The following is a 25,265-nucleotide window of genomic DNA, read 5'->3' on the forward strand; positions in this document are numbered from 1 at the left end:
GAAGTCCCCAGTTGACGCATTGTTGCGATAAAGCTATGTTCCGCTTTCTTCAGGGACAGAGATGTATGGTTCCTGTTTCTACGAGGTAGTCTGTACCATTGGTGTTGACGCAGCAGTTCAGCAGTACAACAGTTCAGCAGTTCAATAGAATTCATGTATTGTTGTGCCATTGAAAGTGGAAGTCCCAACGTCAAGACACACACCACACTTACCTTAGAATAAGTAGAGAATAAGTATATTCCACGGCATAAGGTTGCGATTAGTTAAATAACAGTTTTTAATCAGTGGTCACCCCCTCCCTTAAATGTGATTTTCTTATTGGTACCTTTTTTTTTTTTGTCTTTGTCTGTCAGACTGTTTCATTATACTTTGCACTGTTCATTTCTGTATTTTGTATTTTTGTATTTTATTTTATTTTTTGTATATTGTATTTTATGTCAGTCACTACATTCAATGTAAAAAAGAAAAAGAAAAAATGTCCCAGATATGTTCAAGATGTAATATCCAAACTGAACTGAAATAAAAAAGAATGTTAAAAAAAAATAAAAAAAAGCGGGAGTCCTACCCTTAATGGGTTTAGGGCTAGGTGCATCAATGTGTGGCCCACGGTCACACAACAGTGCTTAAGATTGACATGGAAGTGGAAGAACCAGAGGCGTCTGAGAACCCGACGCAGTCGTTTGAGATTCATAATATCATCCGGAGGCGCACACAGCTTTTGGCCGTGATAATATTTATAATATAATATATATATATTTATCTATATATAATATGATATTATTTAGAGATAGAGCTCCAGGACTCCCGCCGGAGCACCCGGAGTGTTCAGTGTTCCACTGTAAACACTAGCGCATGGTACCGTGGCCGCAAGCTGCTCAGGGCCACGCCCCCACCCTCCACCTGGACCCGCCTCTAAAAAACGGCACCTTTGTGGAGAGCTCATTGTGGGACTGGCTCTTAGTGGCTGTAATTCTGCACCAAGGCTGAATTTCTTGAACCTCTTCAAATACTGTATTAGGGGCCCACTAACGCCTATATAAAAGCATCCATAAAGTAGCATGGCATGAGCTCTTTAACGGCCGTTAATGGCTGTGGAGTCTGTGTGTGGATGATGGCCGGTTGAAGCAGCCTCAACGTCTGAGTCGGACTTTGGGGCTGGTTGAGGCTGCACCACACCTGTGGCACATTGACGCCTCGTGCACACTACCTCCGTCAACGGACGGATGGGTGAGGGCGTGTCTGACGTATGGCGGAGTAGTCTTTGTGGACGCAGCCTGCAACAGGGGCAACACTCTCCTTGCGCTCTCCTTGCACCAGGCGTTATAAAGCCGGCTTTTCCCTGCGTCTTCCTGCTTGTTGTTGTTATTGCTAAATGGATCCAGTAGTCGCAAGGACAGTGTTGTTTTTGACATTTCCGGCTTCCCTCCCGGGCGGGGTCCCTCCCGCCCGGCTTTTTGACATTTCCACGGCGGGTTGCATCACAAAGACCATTTCATTGGACAGAGTCCAAGTAGCGCATAACCGCGATCTGATTGGCCGACGGCCCCGTCGCTTCCCGAAAAGTTGAACTTTTCTCAACTTTTGACACAGGCCACGGAGCCCAAAGAACGGACGGACCCACAATGCATTTCGAGGGCGCCCCATGCAGAGTCAATGAGATGCGTCCGTTTGACGGAGGCAGTGTGCTACAGGCGTAAGTCATCAGTGTGCAACAGCTTAACCCTTCACCACACCCAGAGATCTCCTGCAGGGCAGTGGAGCACCATTGTCATGTTCATTTGCAGCGACTTCCACAATAAACCCGATTTCTAACAGCACCACCCAGCACCACTCGTCCTTCTGTCTGACGGAGTGAGTGTGGCAGTCCCGGCGGTGTGTAGCAAAGGACCTCGTTACACAAAAACGACACAAAAACAAAGTGGCTTGTGCAATTGATTTATTCAAAGAATGCTGGGAACGGGTGCACGGTGACTGTGCGTCCGTCAGAAGGAGTGCGGAGGCGAGCGTGTTCAGCGGGCCAGGGCCAGGCCCACCATGTTCTGGGCCCTGCTGAAGATGGAGTAGTACTGCCTGATGAACACGTCTCCCAGGATCCACAGGCTGCTGCCTCCGTTGCCGATGCCGGTGCGGCAGCCATAGTACTGGGACTGAGAGAGGGGAGGGAGAGAGGGGGAGAGAGGGAGAGGGGGAGAGAGGGAGAGGGGGAGAGGGGGAGAGAGGGAGAGGGGGAGAGAGGGAGAGGGGGAGAGGAGGAGAGAGGGAGAGAAGGATAGGGGGAGAGGGAGAGAGAGAGGGGGAGCGAGGGAGGGAGAGAGACACCAGTTAGAGGTTTCCAAATCAAATTCCCAAATCAGTTCCCGCAGAAATAATCAAGGAAAAGTTGGACCATTGCTTTGGTGTTGTGTACCCACACAACAACGTACACACACACACACACACACACACACACACACACACACACACACACACACCGTTACCTGGCGGACGTAGGCGGAGGCTGGGATGGTGAACTCCTGGCCGTGGATGTGGAAGACAACGGCGGGCATCTGGTAGATTCCGTTGCAGTTGACGGTAAACTGGAACCCACGGAGAGGACGCGGTGAGGAGGGGAGGGACAGCATTAGGGCGGGGTCAAGAGGTGACGATGGGGGTTAGGGCTAGGTCAAAGGCTAGGGCTAGGGCTAGTTCTAGGATTAGGTCTAGGGTTAGGGTTAGGTCAAAGTCTAGGGCTAGTTCTAGCGTTAGTTCTAGGGTTAGGGCTAGGTTAGGTCTAGGTCTAGGGTTAGGGCTAGGGTTAGGGCTAGGTCAAAGGCTAGGGCTAGTGTCAGGGTTAGGTCTAGCGTTAGGTCAGGGTTAGGTCTAGGGTTAGGGCTAGGTCTAGGGCTAGGTTAGGGTTAGGTCTAGGGCTAGGGTCAGGGTTAGGTCAGGGTTAGGTCTAGGGTTAGGGTTGGGTTAGGGTTAGGGTTACAGCAGAACTTCAGGAGGGAGACGGAACACAGCCTGGGCCAACACCAAAAACTTGGGGCGGAGAAGTTCTACCGATGAGAAACTCATCAGCCTGCGTGGATGAGGAGGTGGTTTCAAAGTGGTTTTAATGTGTGGTTAGAGTGTGGTTCTACAGTGGCCAGTCTATACGGATTTGGACACTTTTCTTACGAACGCTTGTGTCTGGTAGGATTTCTTAGCTTGTGTTCCCAACCGGAAACCAGTTTGAGGGTGTCCAGTGCCAATCCCTGAATCCAGCAACATGGTGGTTTTGAATCAAAACGTAAGTCAAAGGAAGGGAAACGCCCTATTCCCCCAGATCTTAGCTCCTCGACCACCTGGAGTCTGGTTGGTGGGACTACAATGGGGGTCCCTCCCTCCCGCCCACCCACATTGCCCCACCCCCCCACCCCCCCCGTCGCTCACGTCTCTGCCGTTGCTGGTGGCTCCCACGTGGCTGTTGATGGAGGCGATGTCACTCTGGGGCCCCACGATCAGAGAGGTGCCGGTGTCCACGATGGCCTGGCAGCCCCCGTTGCAGGCCACCACCTGGCCGTTGACGGTGATGCTGGAGGGGTGGAGGGGAGACGGGTCAGACAGAGGGGGGTGAGACGGGTCAGACACCGGGCAGCAGCACCAAGGGCACGGCAGGTGCTATGGACCGTAGTGTGTGAGTCGGAGGGTGTCGTCGTGATATGAAGAGGTTCACTTGTTGTGGCTCCCGGTTTTAAAGTCTTAATTAGTGACCAAGGAAACATACACCTCCGAGTACTTTTTTATGTCTTAGTCTGGATACCGTTTACCTCAATGTGATGACCTTCTGTTAGACTGTTCAGAGTGGTATCGTTAACTAGAGAGCCTATCGTGATATCGATGGATATGAAGTAAAATCCTCCATCCCTCACTCTGACCATGCAACGCCACGGCGGGTTTTGAGAAAGAGAGCTGACCGACATCATTTCAACGGAACCCATATCCCATCGTGCTTCTAGCGCTGGCGGTGTTTGTGCCACGGCCGCCGTGCTCACCTGTCCACGGTGATCTGCCAGTAGAGCTCGCTGGACAGAGGGATCCAGGCGATGGAGCCGTAGTAGTGGCTAGAGTCCACGCCACCGAAGGTCACCACGCTGCCCTGGGCCGAGTTCCTGCACACGCACGGCAGGAAACACAGAGGACGGGCGTGGGATAGGACGAAGCATGAATGAATGAATGAAGCGGTAGAACTTGACCGGTTGATTGCCGTTGTCATGGCGTTGCCTGGGATACTTTTAGAATAAGGCATGCTGACGCAGACTCACACACACACACACACACACACACACACACCCGCTCTTGAGCCATGCTTACTTGCTGAGGTACACGGAGAACATGTCCTGGTTGACCAGGCCCTGCTTCATCATGTTGTCGAAGACGGGGGTGGCGCCGGAGGCGGAGAGGCGGGGGTAGGCCAGGCCCAGGATGCCGTCGGCCTTCATGTACTGCATGAAGGGAGCCTCGCTCTGGCTCAGCCCGAAGATCTGGTTGTGGACCGCGGCTCCGGACACCTGTTTGAGTGGATGCGGTCGGGGTTGGGGTTCCACGGGGAAAGCACGGAGAACGGATCAGGGGGATGAAGGCGGATCGGACTCGTGGTCCACATGGGAGACATACAAAGGTACTCATTTACATTTAGGGCAATTATCGGACACTGTTATCCAAAGCGACAATAAGTCCATTTGTCGGTACAGTGAGGATGTTCATAGAACCAAGTGCCAAGCACTAACTATCACTAGGTTAACCCATTCCCCGTACACAACAGAGATAGCTAGGATAAGATGCTACACGATGCTAAGTACTATTTTTAAGTGCCAGGACGTACAACACACAATAAGTGTGTACATCAAGTGCCAGAACGTACAATAAGTGTGTACATTAAGGGCCAGGACGTACAACACACAATAAGTGTGTACATTAAGGGCCAGGACGTACAATAAGTGTGTACATTAAGGGCCAGGACGTACAACACACAATAGGTGTGTACATTAAGGGCCAGGACGTACAACACACAATAAGTGTGTACATTAAGTGCCAGAACGTACAATAAGTGTGTACATTAAGTGCCAGAACGTACAATAAGTGTGTACATTAAGGGCCAGGACGTACAACACGCAATAAGTGTGTTAAAGGGGATGTGGGGTGGGGGGGGGGGGGTTGGGTCTAGACAGGTGACACATTGACACACAACGGAGACCAGGACAGGAGGTGACGGGCAGCAGGGTGCCGGTTCCATTCCCCGGGCTCACCGTCACGGTGTCGTAGCCCAGGAACCCGGTCATGCTTCCGGTGCCGTACTGGATGTGCAGGGACTTGCCGTTGTTCCTGAAGGTGCTGCTGGCGCCGGGGGAGAACTTATCGTGGTTGTCTGAAGGAACACACACACACACACACACACACAAGAGAGCATCAGAGTGTGTGTGAGAGAAAGAAAGAGAGCGCGAGAGAGAGAGAGTGCATGCATGAGATAGTATATGGATCCCACTGTGTGTGTGTGTGTATGCTAGAGTGTGTGTGTGTGTGTGTGTGTGTGTGTGTGAGAGTGTGTGTGTGTATGTGGAAGAGTATGTGTGTGCTTACCAGTGTGTGTTTGTGTGCGTGTGTTAGAGTGTGTGTGCATGCCAGAATGTGTGTGTGTGTGTGTGCGCCTGTATGTGTGTGTGTGTGTGTGTGTGTGTGCACCTGTATGTGTGTGTGTGTGTGTGTGTGTGTGTACGTAACGTACTGCAGGCGGGGCTGTTGCAGTAGATGGAGGGCACCCACAGGTTGGAGGAGCCGCTGTCGAAGATCACCTTGAAGGACTGAGGAGGAGTTCCGATGGAGATCACTCCATAGTAGGCCAGCTGGAGGAGGAGGAGGAGGAGGAGGAGGAGGAGGAGGAGCATCAGTTCCACCCTCTTTGACTTCTTCCATTTATTGACCCATCTAACCAGGGATGTGTCTGTCGTCCATCTCTCCAGCCAACCCTCTCTCTAACATCCACCCAATCCACCCAACCTCACCCTCCACTCATCCACCCAACCTCACCCTCCACTCATCCACCCAACCTCACCCTCCACTCATCCTCCCAACCTCACCCTCCACCCAACCTCACCCTCCACCCAACCTCACCATCCACCCAACCCTCTCTCTAACATCCACCCAATCCACCCAACCTCACCCTCCACCCAACCTCACCCTCCACCCAACCTCACCATCCACCCAACCCTCTCTCTAACATCCACCCAATCCACCCAACCTCACCCTCCACCCAACCCAACCTCCGTCCGTCCACCAGTCCACCTGTCAGACCGATGACCTCCACCCGTCACTCGGTGTTCAGGACCTCCCGGTGGGCGGTCGGGGGCTCCCCTCCACTCACGTCGGCGTCGTTGGTCATCCGCTCTCCGGTGACCATGAGGCTCTGGTCGAACTTGACCATGGGTCTGAAGGGGTACTTGGCGCTGTACTCCTCCCACAGGCCCTGCTCCTCCAGAGACTCCCTGGCCGTCTTCACCTTCTCCAGGGGCACCCTGCGGAGCACAGCGGGGTCAGACCGGACGCACGCGGGGCGGGGGTCTGTCTGTCTGTCTGTCCGTCTGGAGGGGGGGGGGGGCTGGACTCATGGAGCAGTGGACGGCCGGCGGCGGGTGCTTTGAGTACGAGCTCACGGTAAACCCGCCGCAGTCTTTAGAGTCCTGCAGTTTTATTTAATACAACTTTAAAAAGTCTCTGAAAAAACATCTGGTCCATATGTAATGTGTATACATCTTTAATGTTGTCATTTATTTTGTAGCCTTCATATCTTTTTTACTTGATGTTTCTTGATCACTGCTGTTTATTATTTGGCTATTTTTACTTTTGTTTGACATAATGTCAAAGTTATTGTCTGTTGTCTATATTTTATGTTTCGGACCCCAGGAAGACTAGCTCTCATTTCGGTGTGCTGCTAATGGGGATCCTAATAAATCATAAATCATAAATCATTTGACATGGAATCTCTTGCATGTTGAATAAATCGGAACAAAACGAAGAACGCGTTCACGCATTGAATTGACAGAACGCTGACGTTCCCTGGGCAGTTATATTCAGTTATATACAGAAATGTATACTCCAGCTCCAGTTGTTAAGAATAAGTACTAGGCTAGAAGGGGGTTTATTCTTAAGACTGTTCCAGAGCTCAGAGACACTTACTGGACGAGGCACTCGGCCAGGGCCAGCATGGCGCACACAGCAATGGCTAGTTTCATCATCTCGGCTTCACGTCAACTGTGGAGGAGGACAAGACCATTGGCATAAAACACATTCAAGTTCAAAATTAAAATGAATTGCAATTAAAATTCAAAGTTCAAGTTTTAAATTTAAATTGAAGTTCAAAATCGAAAATATACATTTAAATTGAAGTTCAAAATCATAACAAAGTAATTGGTGAGAAACACAAAGTGGCTCAACGAGGCGTCCATCCAGGTGTTCTGGACGGACGCTGCTACTCACCAGTAGACTCAGGTCCAAGTATGACTACAGAGAGCAGAGAGGGTCTTTTATAGGCCAGCGTTGACGTCTGATGTCCGCGTTCCTCTAATCTCCTCCGTAAATCAACACACAAGAGTTTCCATATAGTTGATAACACACAGGTTAATATTAATGACCTTGATACAATGTCAATTTGACGATTACACACAAACCATACAACAGCAGCGTGTGTAATCAACAGGGAAACAACGATGTGTGTGCTTAAACTTGCTGATCTTGACAGAACAAAAAGGACAGAACGATCCAGAAGGGAACAGGTTTACATTAGGGGTAAACCGGTAATAATCATCACCAGAACGGCTGCACTGCAAGATCTCTGTGTTTCATTCTACACGTCCTTGAAATGTAAAATTCACTCTTTCAGTTGAACTGTGCTGTTATGGTGTGCAACTAAATGCTTTGGAATTAATTTCACTAGAAACAACTAAAAGCACGTTGCAGACTGGAAGTGTTTTGTACAGTTGTGGAAGAATTTGGGTAATTACCTGCATCAAGCAGGAAATGTGATTTGCTCGTTGTCTAGACAGAGACAACGCAGTGATATCAACATGAGCAGTTTAACTGGAGAGAAAGTGAAATCCGCGAGCTGCTGACCATCATGGGAGAGAAGGTGATGCAGTCGCATTAAACGAAGACGGGGAAAGATGGTGCGGTCTACGAGAAAGACGCAGAGGAACGTTCCTGAGGCTTTTGTCGGGAAAAAAAAACAAGTGTTCGGCAAAATAAAGAATATTTTGGCGTTTTTGCACTTGTAAATAGTTAATCGCGTTTGTCGCCTACACTCAGATGTATACTCATTCTTGCATGCGAGTCACTTGAATCATAAAAAAATATAAACATTCGTAGTATGCAATTATTATTCTATTATCTTTTATTATTATTATTATTATTATTATTATTATAAAGAGGTCTACTCTCCGTGCGCAGCCCCGCCTTCTCCCGTGAACCAAGAAAGCCCGCTCCGTGAAGACGGGGGATTTTACCCCTTGGTTTTACACAGGCAGCTTGAGATAAGACGGTGAAATTGCCGGACGTGCCACGCCGCGACTGAATCTGTATTACTGTAACTGTATCTGTACCTCTAGTTACCGTATCACTGCATCTGTATTACTGTAACTGTATCTGTACCTCTAGTTACCGTATCACTGTATCTGTATTACTGTAACTGTATCTGTACCTCTAGTTACCGTATCACTGTATCTGTATTACTGTAACTATCTGTACCTCTAGTTACCGTATCACTGTATCTGTATTACTGTAACTGTATCTGTACCTCTAGTTACTGTATCACTGTATCTGTATTACTGTAACTGTATCTGTACCTCTAGTTACCGTATCACTGTATCTGTAGTTTCTGTAGCTGTGTTACTGTACCTGTAGCTGTGTACCTGTGTACACAGCTACAGGTCAGCAGGAGGCCGTAGAGGGGCCCCAGGGCCGGGGGGGCCCTGCTCAGCCGGCGGAGGACCCCGGGCCCCCCCCCCCGCAGGAGAGACAGGGCGGAGACCCCCGCATCACGCAGGGAGCTGAAGCCCTCGGTGGAGGAGGAGAAGACCTGGGGGTCTTACACATACACAGTGTGTGTGTGTGTGTGTGTATTTGTTTGAGCATGTGTGTGTGTGTGTGTGTGTATATAGCTAATTATACACTGGTTTTTCATTGACTTTGGGATAAAGATAACCATGAGGTGTGTATTGGGACTGTGTGTGTGTGTGTGTGTGTGTGTGTGTGTGTGTGTGTGTGTGTGTGTGCATGTTTGTATATATTTGTTTGAGCATGTGTGCGTGTGTATGCATGTTTGTATATATTTGTTTGAGCATGTGTGTGTGTGTATATAGCTAATCATATCACATTTTCATTGACTTTGGGAGAAAGATAATGGATAGTAAGATAATGAAAGATAACTGGTAGTTCACCAGCAGAACCAAGTAGCAGGAACAACAGCTGAACAACAACTTAGTTATGTTGACACCAAAGTTTCTAGACTAGAGAGTGCGCGGCGCGCCAATCACTGAATGAATGAATGAAACCTTCTGCGGAATCAGAGAAAGTCTGCCCTCTTTGCGGCGCAAAGCATGTTTCAGAAATCAGCACATTTAGATGAATGCTATAGTTGTCACACAGACACATGCTATTTTTTATTTTTGTAATATGGAATTATTTCAGGGGAGAAAATGCCGTGAAAAAATGTACGCACGGTGCGTTCAGGATTAGGACTGATGTAGCATATGTCGGCCTAGACCTAATCAATTGTGTTTTAATATTTGTAGCAGTCATTAGTCTATTCATTAGTCTATTGTTTTCGTAGGCTACTCTACTGTTGGCCTTGATGGGGAGATATTTTTTTGCTGCCACAAAATATAGTTGAATCCAACAACATTCCTGCGTCTCCCCCTCCTACAGAGCCCCTTTCAGCACCGTGTCAGTGGACAGCTACAAGCCTACGACGTCGTAAGAGCAGTGCACGCGTGTTCATGTTAAGAGTTAGGAGTTTCAGGAAACGCTCACAAAAAAGTTACGATGCATTGTAAGATCCATCGTAAAAAGGATCGTAGGAGCGTGGATCCATCGTTAGACCTGTTCACACACAATCACACCTATATTTTATTTACATTAAAGTATATTTTATATTAAAGTGCCTTTCGAGCTAAGCACGGAAAGAACATGTCAATATAGCCATCAGTTTACTGAATCTCTTGGCTTCTATAGGCTACATAATCCATAGGCTACAGTTTCAAATATTTTAATATTTTAAAAGGACATAGTATTTGAATTCTGATTTAACATTAATTCCATGTTGTTACTTTTCAATATCAGTCATTAGGCTAAATAAAGTCACATTTGGCAATGAGTGGGGTCCAAGTAACCTATTCTCGCAATATAGACCCTAAAGGTTTTCTCATGGTTTGACAGCCCTCCTCAAAACAAAATTACAAGGTAATTACTTAATGTAGTGTAGGCTATCAACCAATAACCAAATTACTAAACTAATTAAAGGCCACGACACACTGTTACCTTCTGTTAAATTCCTTCTTTCTGGGTCAAACTGGGAATAAATTCTGAGGTCTTGGTTAAATACATATCTATGGCAGCAGGTATCAGTATACAGCTGTGTTCCCATGTCAATGCATGATTAAATGCATGATTAAAAAATATCTAAACACATTTTGAATGTCCTACGTCAACAACAGCCAATGGCTTTTATATAAGCCTTCCTTCAATTTGTTTATACTAAGTAAACAAGGACTGTATTGTAAAAAAAAAATGGGGTTATGGGCATCAAAATGGTCATCGCCACACACACGCTCATCGCACGCCCACTGACATTTTGCAGAGTCTCACTCCAGCCAAAGTCTCAAAGTTGGCAACCCTGAGAAAGGGATTGTTGCCCGCTGCCCGCCGCCGAGGCACCACTGCCGTCGCCCAGGTGGCGGTGGAGCCCCGCGGCGGTGGTGCCTCGGCAGCGGGCAGCAGGCAGCGGGGCTCCGGCGGGAGACAATCGCGGGCAACAATCCCTTTTTCCTCCATTCGTGTCGAGTGTTTTACCTATAATGGGTTTTTATAGTATGAGGGCTGTGGGAGAACCTTCAGTCACACTAGGTGGGAAGACCTCTCCTGAGCCGTTGCCTAGAAGGGGGGGTACCCTATACTGGTTTCTCTTCGACCCCGGGGCTTAACCTGTGCTGGCCCTCTGTACGTGTTAGAGATCCTCGGCTAAGCTCGGTGGAGGAAGACTCTGGTCTATGTGTCCAACACAGGTCACTCGGTTAAGCCCCTATGAGGTTAAACTAACTTTAGGCTACACGCGTTTCGATCGAACTCTGGGGTGTCTCTTACCACCCCAGTCCCTATGGGCCACGAAGCGGGGAACAAGTCTGAACCTCTTGGTATTTGGAATACAAAGAGTATTATACTGTCTGACGTATGGGGGAGTAGTCTTTGTGGACACAGCCTGCAACAGGGGCAACACTCTCCTTGCGCTCTCCTTGCACCAGGCGTTATAAAGCCGGCTTTTTCCTGCGTCTTCCTGCTTGTTGTTGTTATTGCTAAATGGATCCCGTAGTCGCAAGGACAGTGTTGCCCCTGTACGTGTCCCACAGCAATCGCCCAATTCTTAAATCCATTCTTAAATCCCCCGCTGCCGGCGAGCTTTCAAGTAGCTGTCCAAGTAGCGCACATTAGTGTATTTGCATAACCGCGATCTGATTCCCGCTTCCCAAAAAGTTGAACATTTCTCAACTTTTGACACAGGCCACGGAGCCCAAAGAACGGACGGACCCACAATGCATTTCGAGGGCGCCCCATGCAGAGTCAATGAGATGCGTCCGTTTGACGGAGGTAGTGTGCAACAGGCGTAAGTCATCAGTGTGCAACAGCTTAACCCTTCACCACACCCAGAGATCTCCTGCAGGGCAGTGGAGCACCATTGTCATGTTCATTTGCAGCGACTTCCACAATAAACCCCCGATTTCTAACAGCACCACCCAGCACCACCCGTCCTTCTGTCTGACGGAGTGAGTGTGGCAGTCCCCTAGGGGCGGCGTGTGGCAAAGGACCTCGTTACACAAAAATGACACAAAAACAAAGTGGCTTGTACAATTGATTTATTCAAAGAATGCTGGGAACGGGTGCACGGTGACTGTGCGTCCGTCAGAAGGAGCGCGGAGGCGAGCGTGTTCAGCGGGCCAGGGCCAGGCCCACCATGTTCTGGGCCCTGCTGAAGATGGAGTAGTACTGCCTGATGAACACGTCTCCCAGGATCCACAGGCTGCTGCCTCCGTTGCCGATGCCGGTGCGGCAGCCATAGTACTGGGACTGAGAGAGGGAGAGAGGGGAGGGAGAGAGGGGGAGAGAGGGAGAGGGGGAGAGGGAGAGGGGGAGAGAGGGAGGGAGAGAGGGAGAGAGGGAGAGGGGGAGAGGAGGAGAGAGGGAGAGAAGGAGAGGGGGAGAGGGAGAGAGAGAGGGGGAGCGAGGGAGGGAGAGAGACACCAGTTAGAGGTTTCCAAATCAAATTCCCAAATCAGTTCCCGCAGAAATAATCAAGGAAAAGTTGGACCATTGCTTTGGTGTTGTGTACCCACACAACAACGTACACACACACACACACACACACCGTTACCTGGCGGACGTAGGCGGAGGCTGGGATGGTGAACTCCTGGCCGTGGATATGGAAGACAACGGCGGGCATCTGGTAGATTCCGTTGCAGTTGACGGTAAACTGGAACCCACGGAGAGGACGCGGTGAGGAGGGGAGGGGAGGGACAGCATTAGGGCGGGGTCAAGAGGTGACGATGGGGGTTAGGGCTAGGTCAAAGGCTAGGGCTAGTTCTAGGGTTAGGGCTAGGTCTAGGGTTAGGGCTAGGTTAGGTCTAGGGTTAGGGCTAGGGTTAGGGCTAGGTCAAAGGCTAGGGCTAGTTCTAGGGTCAGGGTTAGACCTCGTTCTAGGGTTAGGGCTAGGTCAGGGTTAGGTCTAGGGTTAGGTCAGGGTTAGGTCTAGGGTCAGGGTTAGGTCTAGGGTTAGGTCAGGGTTAGGTCTAGGGTCAGGGTTAGGTCTAGGGTCAGGGTTAGGTCAGGGTTAGGGCTAGGGTCAGGGTTAGGTCTAGGGTTAGGGTTAGGTCAGGGTTAGGGCTAGGTCTAGGGTCAGGGTTAGGGTTAGGGTTACAGCAGAACTTCAGGAGGGAGACGGAACACAGCCTGGGCCAACACCAAAAACTTGGGGCGGAGAAGTTCTACCAATGAGAAACTCATCAGCCTGCGTGGATGAGGAGGTGGTTTCAAAGTGGTTTTAATGTGTGGTTAGAGTGTGGTTCTACAGTGGCCAGTCTATACGGATTTGGACACTTTTCTTACGAACGCTTGTGTCTGGTAGGATTTCCTAGCTTGTGTTCCCAACCGGAAAGGTGAACCAGTTTGAGGGTGTCCAGTGCCAATCCCTGAATCCAGCAACATGGTGGTTTTGAATCAAAACCTAAGTCAAAGGAAGGGAAACGCCCTATTCCCCCCAGATCTTAGCTCCTCGACCACCTGGAGTCTGGTTGGTGGGACTACAATGGGGGTCCCTCCCTCCCGCCCACCCACCCACATTACCCCCCCCCCCCCCCCACCCCCCCCCCGTCGCTCACGTCTCTGCCGTTGCTGGTGGCTCCGACGTGGCTGTTGATGGAGGCGATGTCACTCTGGGGCCCCACGATCAGAGAGGTGCCGGTGTCCACGATGGCCTGGCAGCCCCCGTTGCAGGCCACCACCTGGCCGTTGACGGTGATGCTGGAGGGGTGGAGGGGAGACGGGTCAGACAGAGGGGGGTGAGACGGGTCAGACACCGGGCAGCAGCACCAAGGGCACGGCAGGCAGGCGGTGCTATGGACCGTAGTGTGTGAGCCGGAAGGTGTCGTCGTGATATGAAGAGGTTCACTTGTTGTGGCTCCCGGTTTTAAAGTCTTAATTAGTGACCAAGGAAACATACACCTCAGAGTACTTTTTTATGTCTTAGTCTGGATACCGTTTACCTCAATGTTAGACTGTTCAGAGTGGTATCGTTAACTAGAGAGCCTATCGTGATATCGATGGATATGAAGTAAAATCCTCCATCCCTCACTCTGACCATGCAACGCCACGGCGGGTTTTGAGAAAGAGAGCTGACCGACATCATTTCAACGGAACCCATATCCCATCGTGCTTCTAGCGCTGGCGGTGTTTGTGCCACGGCCGCCGTGCTCACCTGTCCACGGTGATCTGCCAGTAGAGCTCGCTGGACAGAGGGATCCAGGCGATGGAGCCGTAGTAGTGGCTAGAGTCCACGCCACCGAAGGTCACCACGCTGCCCTGGGCCGAGTTCCTGCACACGCACGGCAGGAAACACAGAGGACGGGCGTGGGATAGGACGAAGCGTGAATGAATGAATGAAGCGGCAGAACTTGACCGGTTGATTGCCGTTGTCATGGCGTTGCCTGGGATACTTTTATAATAAGGCACGCTGACACAGACTCACACTCTCACACACACACACACACACACACACACACACACCCGCTCTTGAGCCATGCTTACTTGCTGAGGTACACGGAGAACATGTCCTGGTTGACCAGGCCCTGCTTCATCATGTTGTCGAAGACGGGGGTGGCGCCGGAGGCGGAGAGGCGGGGGTAGGCCAGGCCCAGGATGCCGTCGGCCTTCATGTACTGCATGAAGGGAGCCTCGCTCTGGCTCAGCCCGAAGATCTGGTTGTGGACCGCGGCTCCGGACACCTGTTTGAGTGGATGCGGTCGGGGTTGGGGTTCCACGGGGAAAGCACGGAGAGCGGATCAGGGGGATGAAGGCGGATCGGACTCGTGGTCCACATGGGAGACATACAAAGGTATTCATTTACATTTAGGGCAATTATCGGACACTGTTATCCGAAGCGACAATAAGTCCATTTGTCAGAAGAGGAGAAACAACAATATCTCTGTCGGTACAGTGAGGATGTTCATAAAACCAAGTGCCAAGCACTAACTATCACAAGGTTAACCCATTCCCCGTACACAACAGAGATAGCTGGGATAAGATGCTACACGATGCTAAGTACTATTTTTAAGTGCCAGGACGTACAACACACAATAAGTGTGTACATCAAGTGCCAGAACGTACAATAAGTGTGTACATTAAGGGCCAGGACGTACAACACACAATAAGTGTGTACATTAAGGGCCAGGACGTACAACACACAATAAGTGTGTACATTAAGGGCCAGGACGTACAATAAGTGTGTACATTAAGGGCCAGGACGTACAACACACAATAGGTGTGTACATTAAGAGCCAGGACGTACAACACACAATAAGTGTGTACATTAAGTGCCAGAACGTACAATAAGTGTGTACATTAAGGGCCAGGACGTACACACAATAAGTGTGTTAAAGGGGATGTGGGGTGGGGGGGGGGGGGTTGGGTCTAGACAGGTGACACATTGACACACAACGGAGACCAGGACAGGAGGTGACGGGCAGCAGGGTGCCGGTTCCATTCCCCGGGCTCACCGTCACGGTGTCGTAGCCCAGGAACCCGGTCATGCTTCCGGTGCCGTACTGGATGTGCAGGGACTTGCCGTTGTTCCTGAAGGTGCTGCTGGCGCCGGGGGAGAACTTATCGTGGTTGTCTGAAGGAACACACACACACACACACACACACACACACACACACAAGAGAGCATCAGAGTGTGTGTGAGAGAAAGAAAGAGAGCGCGAGAGAGAGTGCATGCATGAGATAGTATATGGATCCCACTGTGTGTGTGTGTGTGTATGCTAGAGTGTGTGTGTGTGTGTGTGTGTGTGTGTGTGTGTGTGTGTGTGTGTGTGTGAGAGTGTGTGTGTGTATGTGGAAGAGTATGTGTGTGCTTACCAGTGTGTGTTTGTGTGCGTGTGTTAGAGTGTGTGTGCATGCCAGAATGTGTGTGTGTGTGTGTGCGCCTGTATGTGTGTGTGTGTGTGTGTGTGTGTGTGTGTGTGTGTGTGTGTGTGTGTACGTAACGTACTGCAGGCGGGGCTGTTGCAGTAGATGGAGGGCACCCACAGGTTGGAGGAGCCGCTGTCGAAGATCACCTTGAAGGACTGAGGAGGAGTTCCGATGGAGATCACTCCATAGTAGGCCAGCTGGAGGAGGAGGAGGAGGAGGAGGAGCATCAGTTCCACCCTCTTTGACTTCTTCCATTTATTGACTCATCTAACCAGGGCTGTGTCTGTCGTCCATCTCTCCAGCCAACCCTCTCTCTAACATCCACCCAATCCACCCAACCTCACCCTCCACTCATCCACCCAACCTCACCCTCCACCCAACCTCACCCTCCACTCATCCACCCAACCTCACCCTCCACCCAACCTCACCCTCCACTCATCCACCCAACCTCACCCTCCACTCAACCTCACCCTCCACTCATCCACCCAACCTCACCCTCCACCAACCTCACCCTCCACCCAACCTCACCCTCCACTCATCCACCCAACCTCACCCTCCACCCAACCTCACCCTCCACTCATCCACCCAACCTCAGCCTCCACCCAACCTCACCCTCCACCCAACCTCACCCTCCACCCAACCGTCCGTCCACCAGTCCACCTGTCAGACCGATGACCTCCACCCGTCACTCGGTGTTCAGGACCTCCCGGTGGGCGGTCGGGGGTTCCCCTCCACTCACGTCGGCGTCGTTGGTCATCCGCTCTCCGGTGACCATGAGGCTCTGGTCGAACTTGACCATGGGGCTGAAGGGGTACTTGGCGCTGTACTCCTCCCACAGGCCCTGCTCCTCCAGGGACTCCCTGGCCGTCTTCACCTTCTCCAGGGGCACCCTGCGGAGCACAGCGGGGTCAGACCGGACGCACGCGGGGCGGGGGTCTGTCTGTCTGTCTGTCCGTCTGGAGGGGGGGGGGGGGGGGGGGGGGGGGGCTGGACTCATGGAGCAGTGGACGGCCGGCGGCGGGTGTTTTGAGTACGAGCTCACGGTGAACCCGCCGCAGTCTTTAGAGTCCTGCAGTTTTATTTAATACAACTTTAAAAAGTCTCTGAAAAAACATCTGGTCCATATGTAATGTGTATACATCTTTAATGTTGTCATTTATTTTGTAGCCTTCATATCTTTTTTACTTGATGTTTCTTAATCACTGCTGTTTATTATTTGGCTATTTTTACTTTTGTTTGACATAATGTCAAAGTTATTGTCTGTTGTCTATATTTTATGTTTCGGACCCCAGGAAGACTAGCTCTCATTTCGGTGTGCTGCTAATGGGGATCCTAATAAATAATAAATCATAAATCATTTGACATGGAATCTCTTGCATGTTGAATAGATCGGAACAAAACGAAGAACGCGTTCACGCATTGAATTGACAGAACGCTGACGTTCCCTGGGCAGTTATATTCAGTTATATACAGAAATGTATACTCCAGCTCCAGTTGTTAAGAATAAGTACTAGGCTAGAAGGGGGTATATTCTTAAGACTGTTCCAGAGCTCAGAGACACTTACTGGACGAGGCACTCGGCCAGGGCCAGCATGGCGCACACAGCAATGGCTAGTTTCATCATCTCGGCTTCACGTCAACTGTGGAGGAGGACAAGACCATTGGCATAAAACACATTCAAGTTCAAAATTAAAATGAATTGCAATTAAAATTAAAATTTCAAGTTTTAAATTGAAATTGAAGTTCAAAATCGAAAATATACATTTAAATTGAAGTTCAAAATTATAACAAAGTAATTGGTGAGAAACACAAAGTGGCTCAACGAGGCGTCCATCCAGGTGTTCTGGACGGACGCTGCTACTCACCAGTAGACTCAGGTCCAAGCATGACCACAGAGAGCAGAGAGGGTCTTTTATAGGCCAGTGTTGACGTCTGATGTCCGCGTTCCTCTAATCTCCTCCGTAAATCAACACACAAGAGTTTCCATAAAGTGATAACACACAGGTTAATATTAATGACCTTGATACAATGTCAATTTGACGATTACACACAAGCCATACAACAGCAGCGTGTGTAATCAACAGGGAAACAACGATGTGCGTGCTTAAACTTGCTGATCTTGACATAACAAAAAGGACAGAACGATCCAGAAGGGAACAGGTTTACATTAGGGGTAAACCGGTAATAATCATCACCAGAACGGCTGCACTGCAAGATCTCTGTGTTTCATTCTACACGTCCTTGAAATGTAAAATTCACTCTTTCAGTTGAACTGTGCTGTTATGGTGTGCAACTAAATGCTTTGGAATTAATTTCACTAGAAACAACTAAAAGCACGTTGCAGACTGGAAGTGTTTTGTACAGTTGTGGAAGAATTTGGTTAATTACCTGCATCAAGCAGGAAATGTGATTTGCTGTTGCACTTTCTTCTGGGTTAATGTTTATACAAGAGTTTCGGGGAAATTCTTGAATAAACATAACTTCTATCCAATTGGTCACCGTTTCCCAAATCAACTTATTTAGTAACTGAATTCCGGACATGCAGTTTAGTACTTTACTGATAAAACGTCTTCCTGCCCACTGGTCTGCGGTGGTTTTTCTTTTCATTAAAATGATTTACACAAGAACATGAGGTCACTTGTCTTTATTTTATACACTCTCTCTCTTTTACAAACATATACGTAAGTATTTTACAACAAATGCATTCACAAGTATTACAGCAAGTTGCGCTACAACATCAGTTTGGTACAAAACTTTATCGACCCAAAGCGGTCGACAACAGTGGATACCTTGTCTGCTAAACTCCTACTTCTATTCCTAAGACCTCGTTCTCTCCATAGTAACACTACTTAGACAGGCCTCTCTCATTGGCTCTCCCTCCTGTCTGTCTATTGGCTCTCTGCTCCGTCGGAGCTCCAGGCCTTCCTCTTGACGGGGGCGCCGTCCCCGGCCGACCCCCAGGAGGCCTCCTCACTCCTGGGTCGTCCGGGTCCCGGGGCCTGGCCCCCTCCGCACCACCAGGGGCCGGACGCCCCTGACGCACCTTCCGGGGCCCCGGGGGGCCTCAGGGCGGCGTTGGCCGACTGCGAGCTCCCTGAGTGCCAGGCCCTCCTCCTGGGGAGGGAATCCACGCCCGACGGGGGGCCCCGGAGGGAGGCCCCCAGGTAGGGCCCCTGGAGGTGGGAGGGGAGGAGCAGGTCGGCGGGGAGGCGAGGCGGCGGCGGCGGGGGCGGGGGCCCGGCGCAGCGGGACTCGGAGGCGGAGCTCCGCAGGCGGACGCCGACGTGACGCGGGCGGGGGAGGGGCGACGCCCGGAGGAGGGGGGAGGAGTCGAAGGAGGCGCAGGAGACCGGCAGGGAGACCCGGGGCCGGCGGGGGTTCACCACGCTCGCCCTCCGGCATCGCGGGGCTCCGCCTCCTTCTACGTCGGGCGCCGTCTCCTCAGCTCCGCCTCCATCATCTCCTTCCTCCACCTCCTCCTCCTCCTCCTCCTCCTCCTCGGTGTCCTCCGTCCTCCTCCTCCTGCTCCTCCTCCTCCTCCTCTCCCTGGCCCGGCCCTGCGCCTCCTCCAGGCTGAGCTCCAGGCCGTGCACCTCCTCCGTGACGCGGTTCACGCGCTCGAACGCGGCCAGCAGGGCGTCCACGCCGGGCAGGAGGCGCTCCCGCTGCAGCCGGAGCCCCGGGGCGGGGCTGGGGGTGGGGGCGGGGCTGGGGGCGGGGCCGGGGCCCGGCGACGCCCACGAGTCCTCGGAGCGCACCGACAGGGAGGAGGAGGGGGAGGAGGAGGAGGAGGAGGAGCCCAGGAAGGAGGAGACCCGGGAGGAGAGCCGCGAGGGAGGGGACCCCATGCCTTCGAACTTCACCCTGTGCCTGAACTGGGGAGGAGGTCAGAGGGCGGCCAGAGGGTTAGACATGGCGAGCCATACCGTTACCGTGGCAGCCTCAGAATGTGCTCTGACGCGCGCTGACCCCTGACCTCGCGGGCCTTGGTGAGGCCGGTCCACAGCTTGAGCCTCTTGACGAAGAAGGCCGCCATGTCCTGGTCCGGGGGTCCTGGACGCTGCGTCTCCTTCACCGTCCTGAGGAACGGAGCCATCGCCCCCCATTGGTGGATTTATAAAAGCTGCAGGCTAAAGCCATGAGTTCATATCGGCAGTAGGGATATAGGTACAGTATCTGAACCTGTAATCACTGCAACTGTATCAATGCATATGTAACTGTACCTGTAGTTACTGTATCTGTACCTCTAGTTACTGTATCACTGTACCTGTATTACTGTAACTGTATCACTGTATCTGTACCTCTAGTTACTGTATCTGTATTACTGTAACTATCACTGTATCTGTACCTCCAGTTACTGTATCTGTATTGATGTAACTGTATCACTGTATCTGTACCTCTAGTGCTGTAGACGTTTTTACACTGCCAAATATGCCCGTCTTATGCACGCCTTTTTTCGCAGCACGGTCCGTGCGTTTACACCGCCCGAGGTAAATTGGCTGCTTGAGCTAGCACCCCAATTTACTCTCCCGGACCCAACACACACATTGGCGGTTTGGGTTTCATTCTGATGTAAATGCAACGGCTCCACGGTTGTCTAGACAGAGACAACGCAGCGATATCAACATCAGCAGTTTAACTGGAGAGGAAGTGAAATCCGCGAGCTGCTGACCATCATGGGAGAGAAGGTGATGCAGTCGCATTAAACTAAGACGGGGAAAGATGGTGCGGTCTACGAGAAAGACGCAGAGGAGCGTTCCTTATGAGGCTTTTGTCGGGATAAAAAACAAGTGGTCAGCAAAATAAAGAATGTTTGTTGTGTACCTGTGTACCTGTAGCTGTGTCACTGTGTACCTGTAGCTGTGTACCTGTAGCTGTGTACCTGTAGCTGTGTCACTGTGTACCTGTAGCTGTGTACCTGTACCTGTAGCTGTGTCACTGTGTACCTGTAGCTGTGTACCTGTAGCTGTGTACCTGTGTACCTGTAGCTGTGTACCTGTACCTGTAGCTGTGTCACTGTGTACCTGTAGCTGTGTACCTGTAGCTGTGTACCTGTAGCTGTGTACCTGTAGCTGTGTCACTGTGTACCTGTAGCTGTGTACCTGTAGCTGTGTCACTGTGTACCTGTAGCTGTGTACCTGTGTACCTGTAGCTGTGTACCTGTAGCTGTGTACCTGTAGCTGTGTACCTGTGTACCTGTAGCTGTGTACCTGTGTACCTGTAGCTGTGTACCTGTAGCTGTGTACCTGTGTACCTGTAGCTGTGTCACTGTGTACCTGTAGCTGTGTACCTGTAGCTGTGTACCTGTAGCTGTGTCACTGTGTACCTGTAGCTGTGTACCTGTAGCTGTGTCACTGTGTACCTGTAGCTGTGTACCTGTGTACCTGTAGCTGTGTACCTGTGTACCTGTAGCTGTGTCACTGTGTACCTGTAGCTGTGTACCTGTAGCTGTGTACCTGTAGCTGTGTCACTGTGTACCTGTAGCTGTGTACCTGTAGCTGTGTACCTGTAACTGTGTCACTGTGTACCTGTACCTGTAGCTGTGTACCTGTAGCTGTGTCACTGTGTACCTGTAGCTGTGTACCTGTAGCTATGTACCTGTAGCTGTGTACCTGTAGCTGTGTACCTGTAGCTGTGTACCTGTAGCTGTGTACCTGTGTACCTGTAGCTGTGTACCTGTAGCTGTGTACCTGTAGCTGTGTACCTGTGTACCTGTAGCTGTGTACCTGTAGCTATGTACCTGTAGCTGTGTACCTGTACCTGTGTACCTGTAGCTGTGTCACTGTGTAGCTGTAGCTGTGTACCTGTAGCTGTGTACCTGTAGCTGTGTACCTGTAACTGTGTCACTGTGTACCTGTACCTGTAGCTGTGTACCTGTAGCTGTGTCACTGTGTACCTGTAGCTGTGTACCTGTACCTGTGTACCTGTAGCTGTGTACCTGTAGCTGTGTACCTGTAGCTGTGTACCTGTAGCTGTGTAGCTGTGTACCTGTAGCTGTGTACCTGTAGCTGTGTACCTGTAGCTGTGTACCTGTGTACCTGTAGCTGTGTACCTGTGTACCTGTAGCTGTGTACCTGTAGCTGTGTACCTGTGTACCTGTAGCTGTGTAGCTGTGTACCTGTACCTGTGTACCTGTAGCTGTGTACCTGTAGCTGTGTACCTGTGTACCTGTACCTGTGTACCTGTAGCTGTGTACCTGTAGCTGTGTACCTGTAGCTGTGGATCAGCAGGGCTCCAGACAGCCGGGCCAGCAGCCAGAGGCCGGCCCCAGTCAGCAGGAGAGCGTAGAGGGGCCCCAGGGCCGGGTGGGCCCTGCTCAGCCGGCGGAGGACCGGGCCCCCCCCCCGCAGGAGAGACAGGGCGGAGACCCCCGCATCACGCAGGGAGCTGAAGCCCTCGGTGGAGGAGGAGAAGACCTGGGGGGGAGGAGGAGGAGGAGGAGAGGAGTGGAGTGGAGGAGGAGGAGAGAAAGAGGAGGAGGAGGAGGAGAGGTGGAGATGGAGGAGTGGAGGAGGAGGAGGTGGAGGAGGAGGAGAGGAGTGGAGGAAGAGGAGGGGTGGAGGAGGAGGGGTCGAGGAGGAGGAGAGGAGTGGAGGAAGAGGAGGGGTGGAGGAGGAGAGAAAGAGGAGAGGAGGAGGAGGAGGAGGAGGAGGGGAGGAGGAGGAGGAGGAGGAGGAGGAGACGGAGGCAGAGGAGAGGTGGAGATGGAGGAGGGGGGATAGAGGAGTGGAGGAGGAGGAGGCGGAGGAGAGGAGAGGTGGAGGAGGAGGAGGGGGGATAGAGGAGTGGAGGAGGAGACAGAGGAGCAGATGAGACTAGAAACAATAGCTATGTGATGACTCTGATGACTCTGACTGATGCGAAGCGGTAATGGGGATGTGACTCTTCTCAATACTCATATCTCAACAGATTAGATATTGTATTCACAATATACTGTAATTAGAGATGTTGAAATCCACAGTGATCAAAGTAGACTGATTAAACAGACAGAGACCTTTAATTGTCTGATCAAATGAGAGGAAGAAGCTGATGTGTACAAGAGAAAGTCAGAGCGCAGAACAAGTGGGCTAACGAGATAACGACTGATCGATGGTTTCCTCTCCTCCCAGCCGCCTGAGACCAGCTACACACTGTAGCTCAGTGCTGTGTGTGCTTGTGCGTTTCAGCGTGCGTGTGTGCTTAACAGAGTTTGTGTGTGTGTGTGTGTGTGTGTGTGTGTGTGTGTGTGTCTTTATGTACCACAGCGTGTGTCTGTGTGCGTTTGTGTGTGGCTATGTGTGTGTGTGTGTGTGGTTACCAGAGTGTGTGTGTGTGTGTGTGTGTGTGTACCAGAGTGTGTGTGTGTGTGTGTGTGTGTGTGTGTTTGTGTGTATCAGAGTGTGCATTTGTGTATGTGTACCAGTGTGTGTGTGTGTGTGTGTATCAGAGTGTGCATTTGTGTCTGTGTACCAGTGTGTGCACGCGCGTGTGTGTGTGTGTGTGTGTGTGTGTGTGTGTGTACCAGTGTGTGTGTGTACCACAGTGTGTGTGTGTGTGTGTGTGTGTGTGTGTGTGTGTGTGTACACCAGTGCGTGCGTGCGTGTGTACCAGTATGTGTGTGTGTGTGTGTGTACCAGTGTGTGTGCGTGTGTACCAGTATGTGTGTGTGTGTGTGTGTACCAGTGTGTGTGTGAGTGTGTGTGTGTACCAGTATGTGTGTGTGTGTGTGTGTACCAGTGTGTGTGCGTGCCCCTCACCACGTGGCCGGTGTGCGCCCCCAGCGTCAGCAGCAGCAGCGGCAGCAGCAGCGCCACGGCACCCAGCTCCCTCCACGCCGACGCCAGCACCCTGAGGAGCAGCACCCACGGGTGCCCCGGCACCAGGGCCCCCAGCAGCTGGGACACACCGGGTCAACAAAGGTCTCCACTGGTCTCCACTGGTTCTACTGGTTCTCTATTGACTCTCTGTTAACGGTCCAGTAGGGGAGCAGCGATACGCAAACTCGTACCGTAATATTTCGGTACGGGTCTAACTGTTATACGATGCACGTTTCATTTCCGTACGTACTGGGAAAAAAATAAATATACGTTTTTTTTATTTTATTATTTTAGTTTTTTTTTTTTTTTTAATTGATTATCACACACTCTGTGAGTGTCTTGTCTTGTCCTGATGTTTCATGTTGAGGACTGGACTTTATTGTGTTTTTATCCTCAATTGTATCTGATGTCTTTTCATTTGTGCAAGGCATTTGTTTGATACAATTTAATTAATCAAATCAAATCAAAATTAATCAAAAAACAAAATTAATCAAATCAAAAACATACCGAACCATGACTTAAAAACCGAGGCCCGTACCGAACCGTGACTTTTGTGCATCGTTACACCCCTACTGTCTCAGTAGGGGTGTAAGTAGACGCTCACAGCGTCTCAGTAGACGCTCACAGTGAATTTTGATTGCTAATTAAGGAGTCGTTAGGATGCCTACAGATAGAGTTTGGATCAACTCTACTGTGCCTTCCCCACATTTGGCAGAAACAGAAAGCAACCATAAAACAAAGTACCTATAAAACCAACCAGACCAAAATAAGAAGTGTATACATTTCAATATAATCGTTAAAGTAAAAGGTAAAACAGATTAAACAAAAATGGCAATAAAGGGATACTTTAAAAAGGAAGTTACATGAGTTGATAAGATAAGTGGATTTCCCGATAACTCCTACAGCCTCAGACTCAGAGCCTAAGGGCTCCCGCCTTGAGGTAAGGGGACGGAGACAGAGGGGGACACAGCGGTGATACCTTGAGGTGAGGGAGACAGAGGGGGACACAGTGGTGATACCTTGAGGTGAGGGGAGGGAGACAGAGGGGGACAGAGCGGTGATACCTTGAGGTGAGGGGAGGGGGACAGAGGGGGACAGAGCGGTGATACCTTGAGGTGAGGGGAGGGGGACAGAGGGGGACAGAGGGGTGATACCTTGAGGTGAGGGAGACAGAGGGGGACAGAGGGGTGATACCTTGAGGTGAGGGGACGGAGACAGAAGGACAGAGCGGTGATACCTTGAGGTGAAGGGAGGGAGACAGAGAGGGACAGAGCGGTGATACCTTGAGGTGAGGGAGACAGAGGGGTGATACCTTGAGGTGAGGTGAGGGAGACAGAGGGGGACAGAGCGGTGATACCTTGAGGTGAGGGGGACAGAGGGGGACACAGTGGTGATACCTTGAGGTGAGGGGAGGGAGACAGAGGGGGACAGAGGGGTGATACCTTGAGGTGAGGGAGACAGAGGGGGACAGAGCGGTGATACCTTGAGGTGAGGGGAGGGAGACAGAGG

At 51.0% G+C, this 25,265-nt stretch overlaps 3 protein-coding genes across 3 annotated transcripts in view; all 3 read right to left on the bottom strand.

Moving 5' to 3' along the window:
* Positions 1 to 2,009: 2,009 nt before the first annotated feature.
* On the bottom strand, positions 2,010 to 7,250 carry LOC311355211 (pepsin A-like; the record flags this gene model as incomplete). Its single annotated transcript, XM_084474947.1, has 9 exons — positions 2,010 to 2,147; positions 2,478 to 2,576; positions 3,412 to 3,553; positions 4,014 to 4,130; positions 4,333 to 4,529; positions 5,268 to 5,386; positions 5,744 to 5,861; positions 6,380 to 6,530; positions 7,192 to 7,250. 9 exons carry the CDS (start codon positions 7,248 to 7,250, stop codon positions 2,010 to 2,012), a joined length of 1,140 nt encoding a protein of 379 aa, XP_084331073.1.
* Positions 7,251 to 12,207: 4,957 nt separating this feature from the next.
* Positions 12,208 to 17,584, bottom strand: LOC311355364 (pepsin A-like; the record flags this gene model as incomplete). Its single annotated transcript, XM_084475127.1, has 9 exons — positions 12,208 to 12,345; positions 12,650 to 12,748; positions 13,653 to 13,794; positions 14,249 to 14,365; positions 14,578 to 14,774; positions 15,546 to 15,664; positions 16,040 to 16,157; positions 16,700 to 16,850; positions 17,526 to 17,584. The coding sequence occupies 9 exons, from the start codon at positions 17,582 to 17,584 to the stop codon at positions 12,208 to 12,210; spliced, it is 1,140 nt and encodes a 379-aa protein (XP_084331253.1).
* A 1,264-nt stretch (positions 17,585 to 18,848) lies between these two features.
* Positions 18,849 to 25,265, bottom strand: part of pkd1b (polycystic kidney disease 1b) — a gene marked incomplete at its 3' end in the record, with an annotated part of 39,159 nt that continues 32,742 nt past the window's right edge. The window contains 8 exon segments of the mRNA XM_084475657.1: positions 18,849 to 19,835; positions 19,937 to 20,039; positions 22,171 to 22,376; positions 23,697 to 23,834; positions 24,660 to 24,690; positions 24,821 to 24,865; positions 24,951 to 25,038; positions 25,199 to 25,265. The exon segment at positions 25,199 to 25,265 is cut by the window's right edge and continues 129 nt beyond it. Of these exon segments, the coding sequence (XP_084331783.1) occupies positions 18,849 to 19,835; positions 19,937 to 20,039; positions 22,171 to 22,376; positions 23,697 to 23,834; positions 24,660 to 24,690; positions 24,821 to 24,865; positions 24,951 to 25,038; positions 25,199 to 25,265 (1,665 nt within the window).

Source organism: Micromesistius poutassou (genome assembly GCF_964030765.1).
Source record: "Micromesistius poutassou genome assembly, chromosome: 11".
Lineage (NCBI taxonomy): Eukaryota > Metazoa > Chordata > Actinopteri > Gadiformes > Gadidae > Micromesistius > Micromesistius poutassou.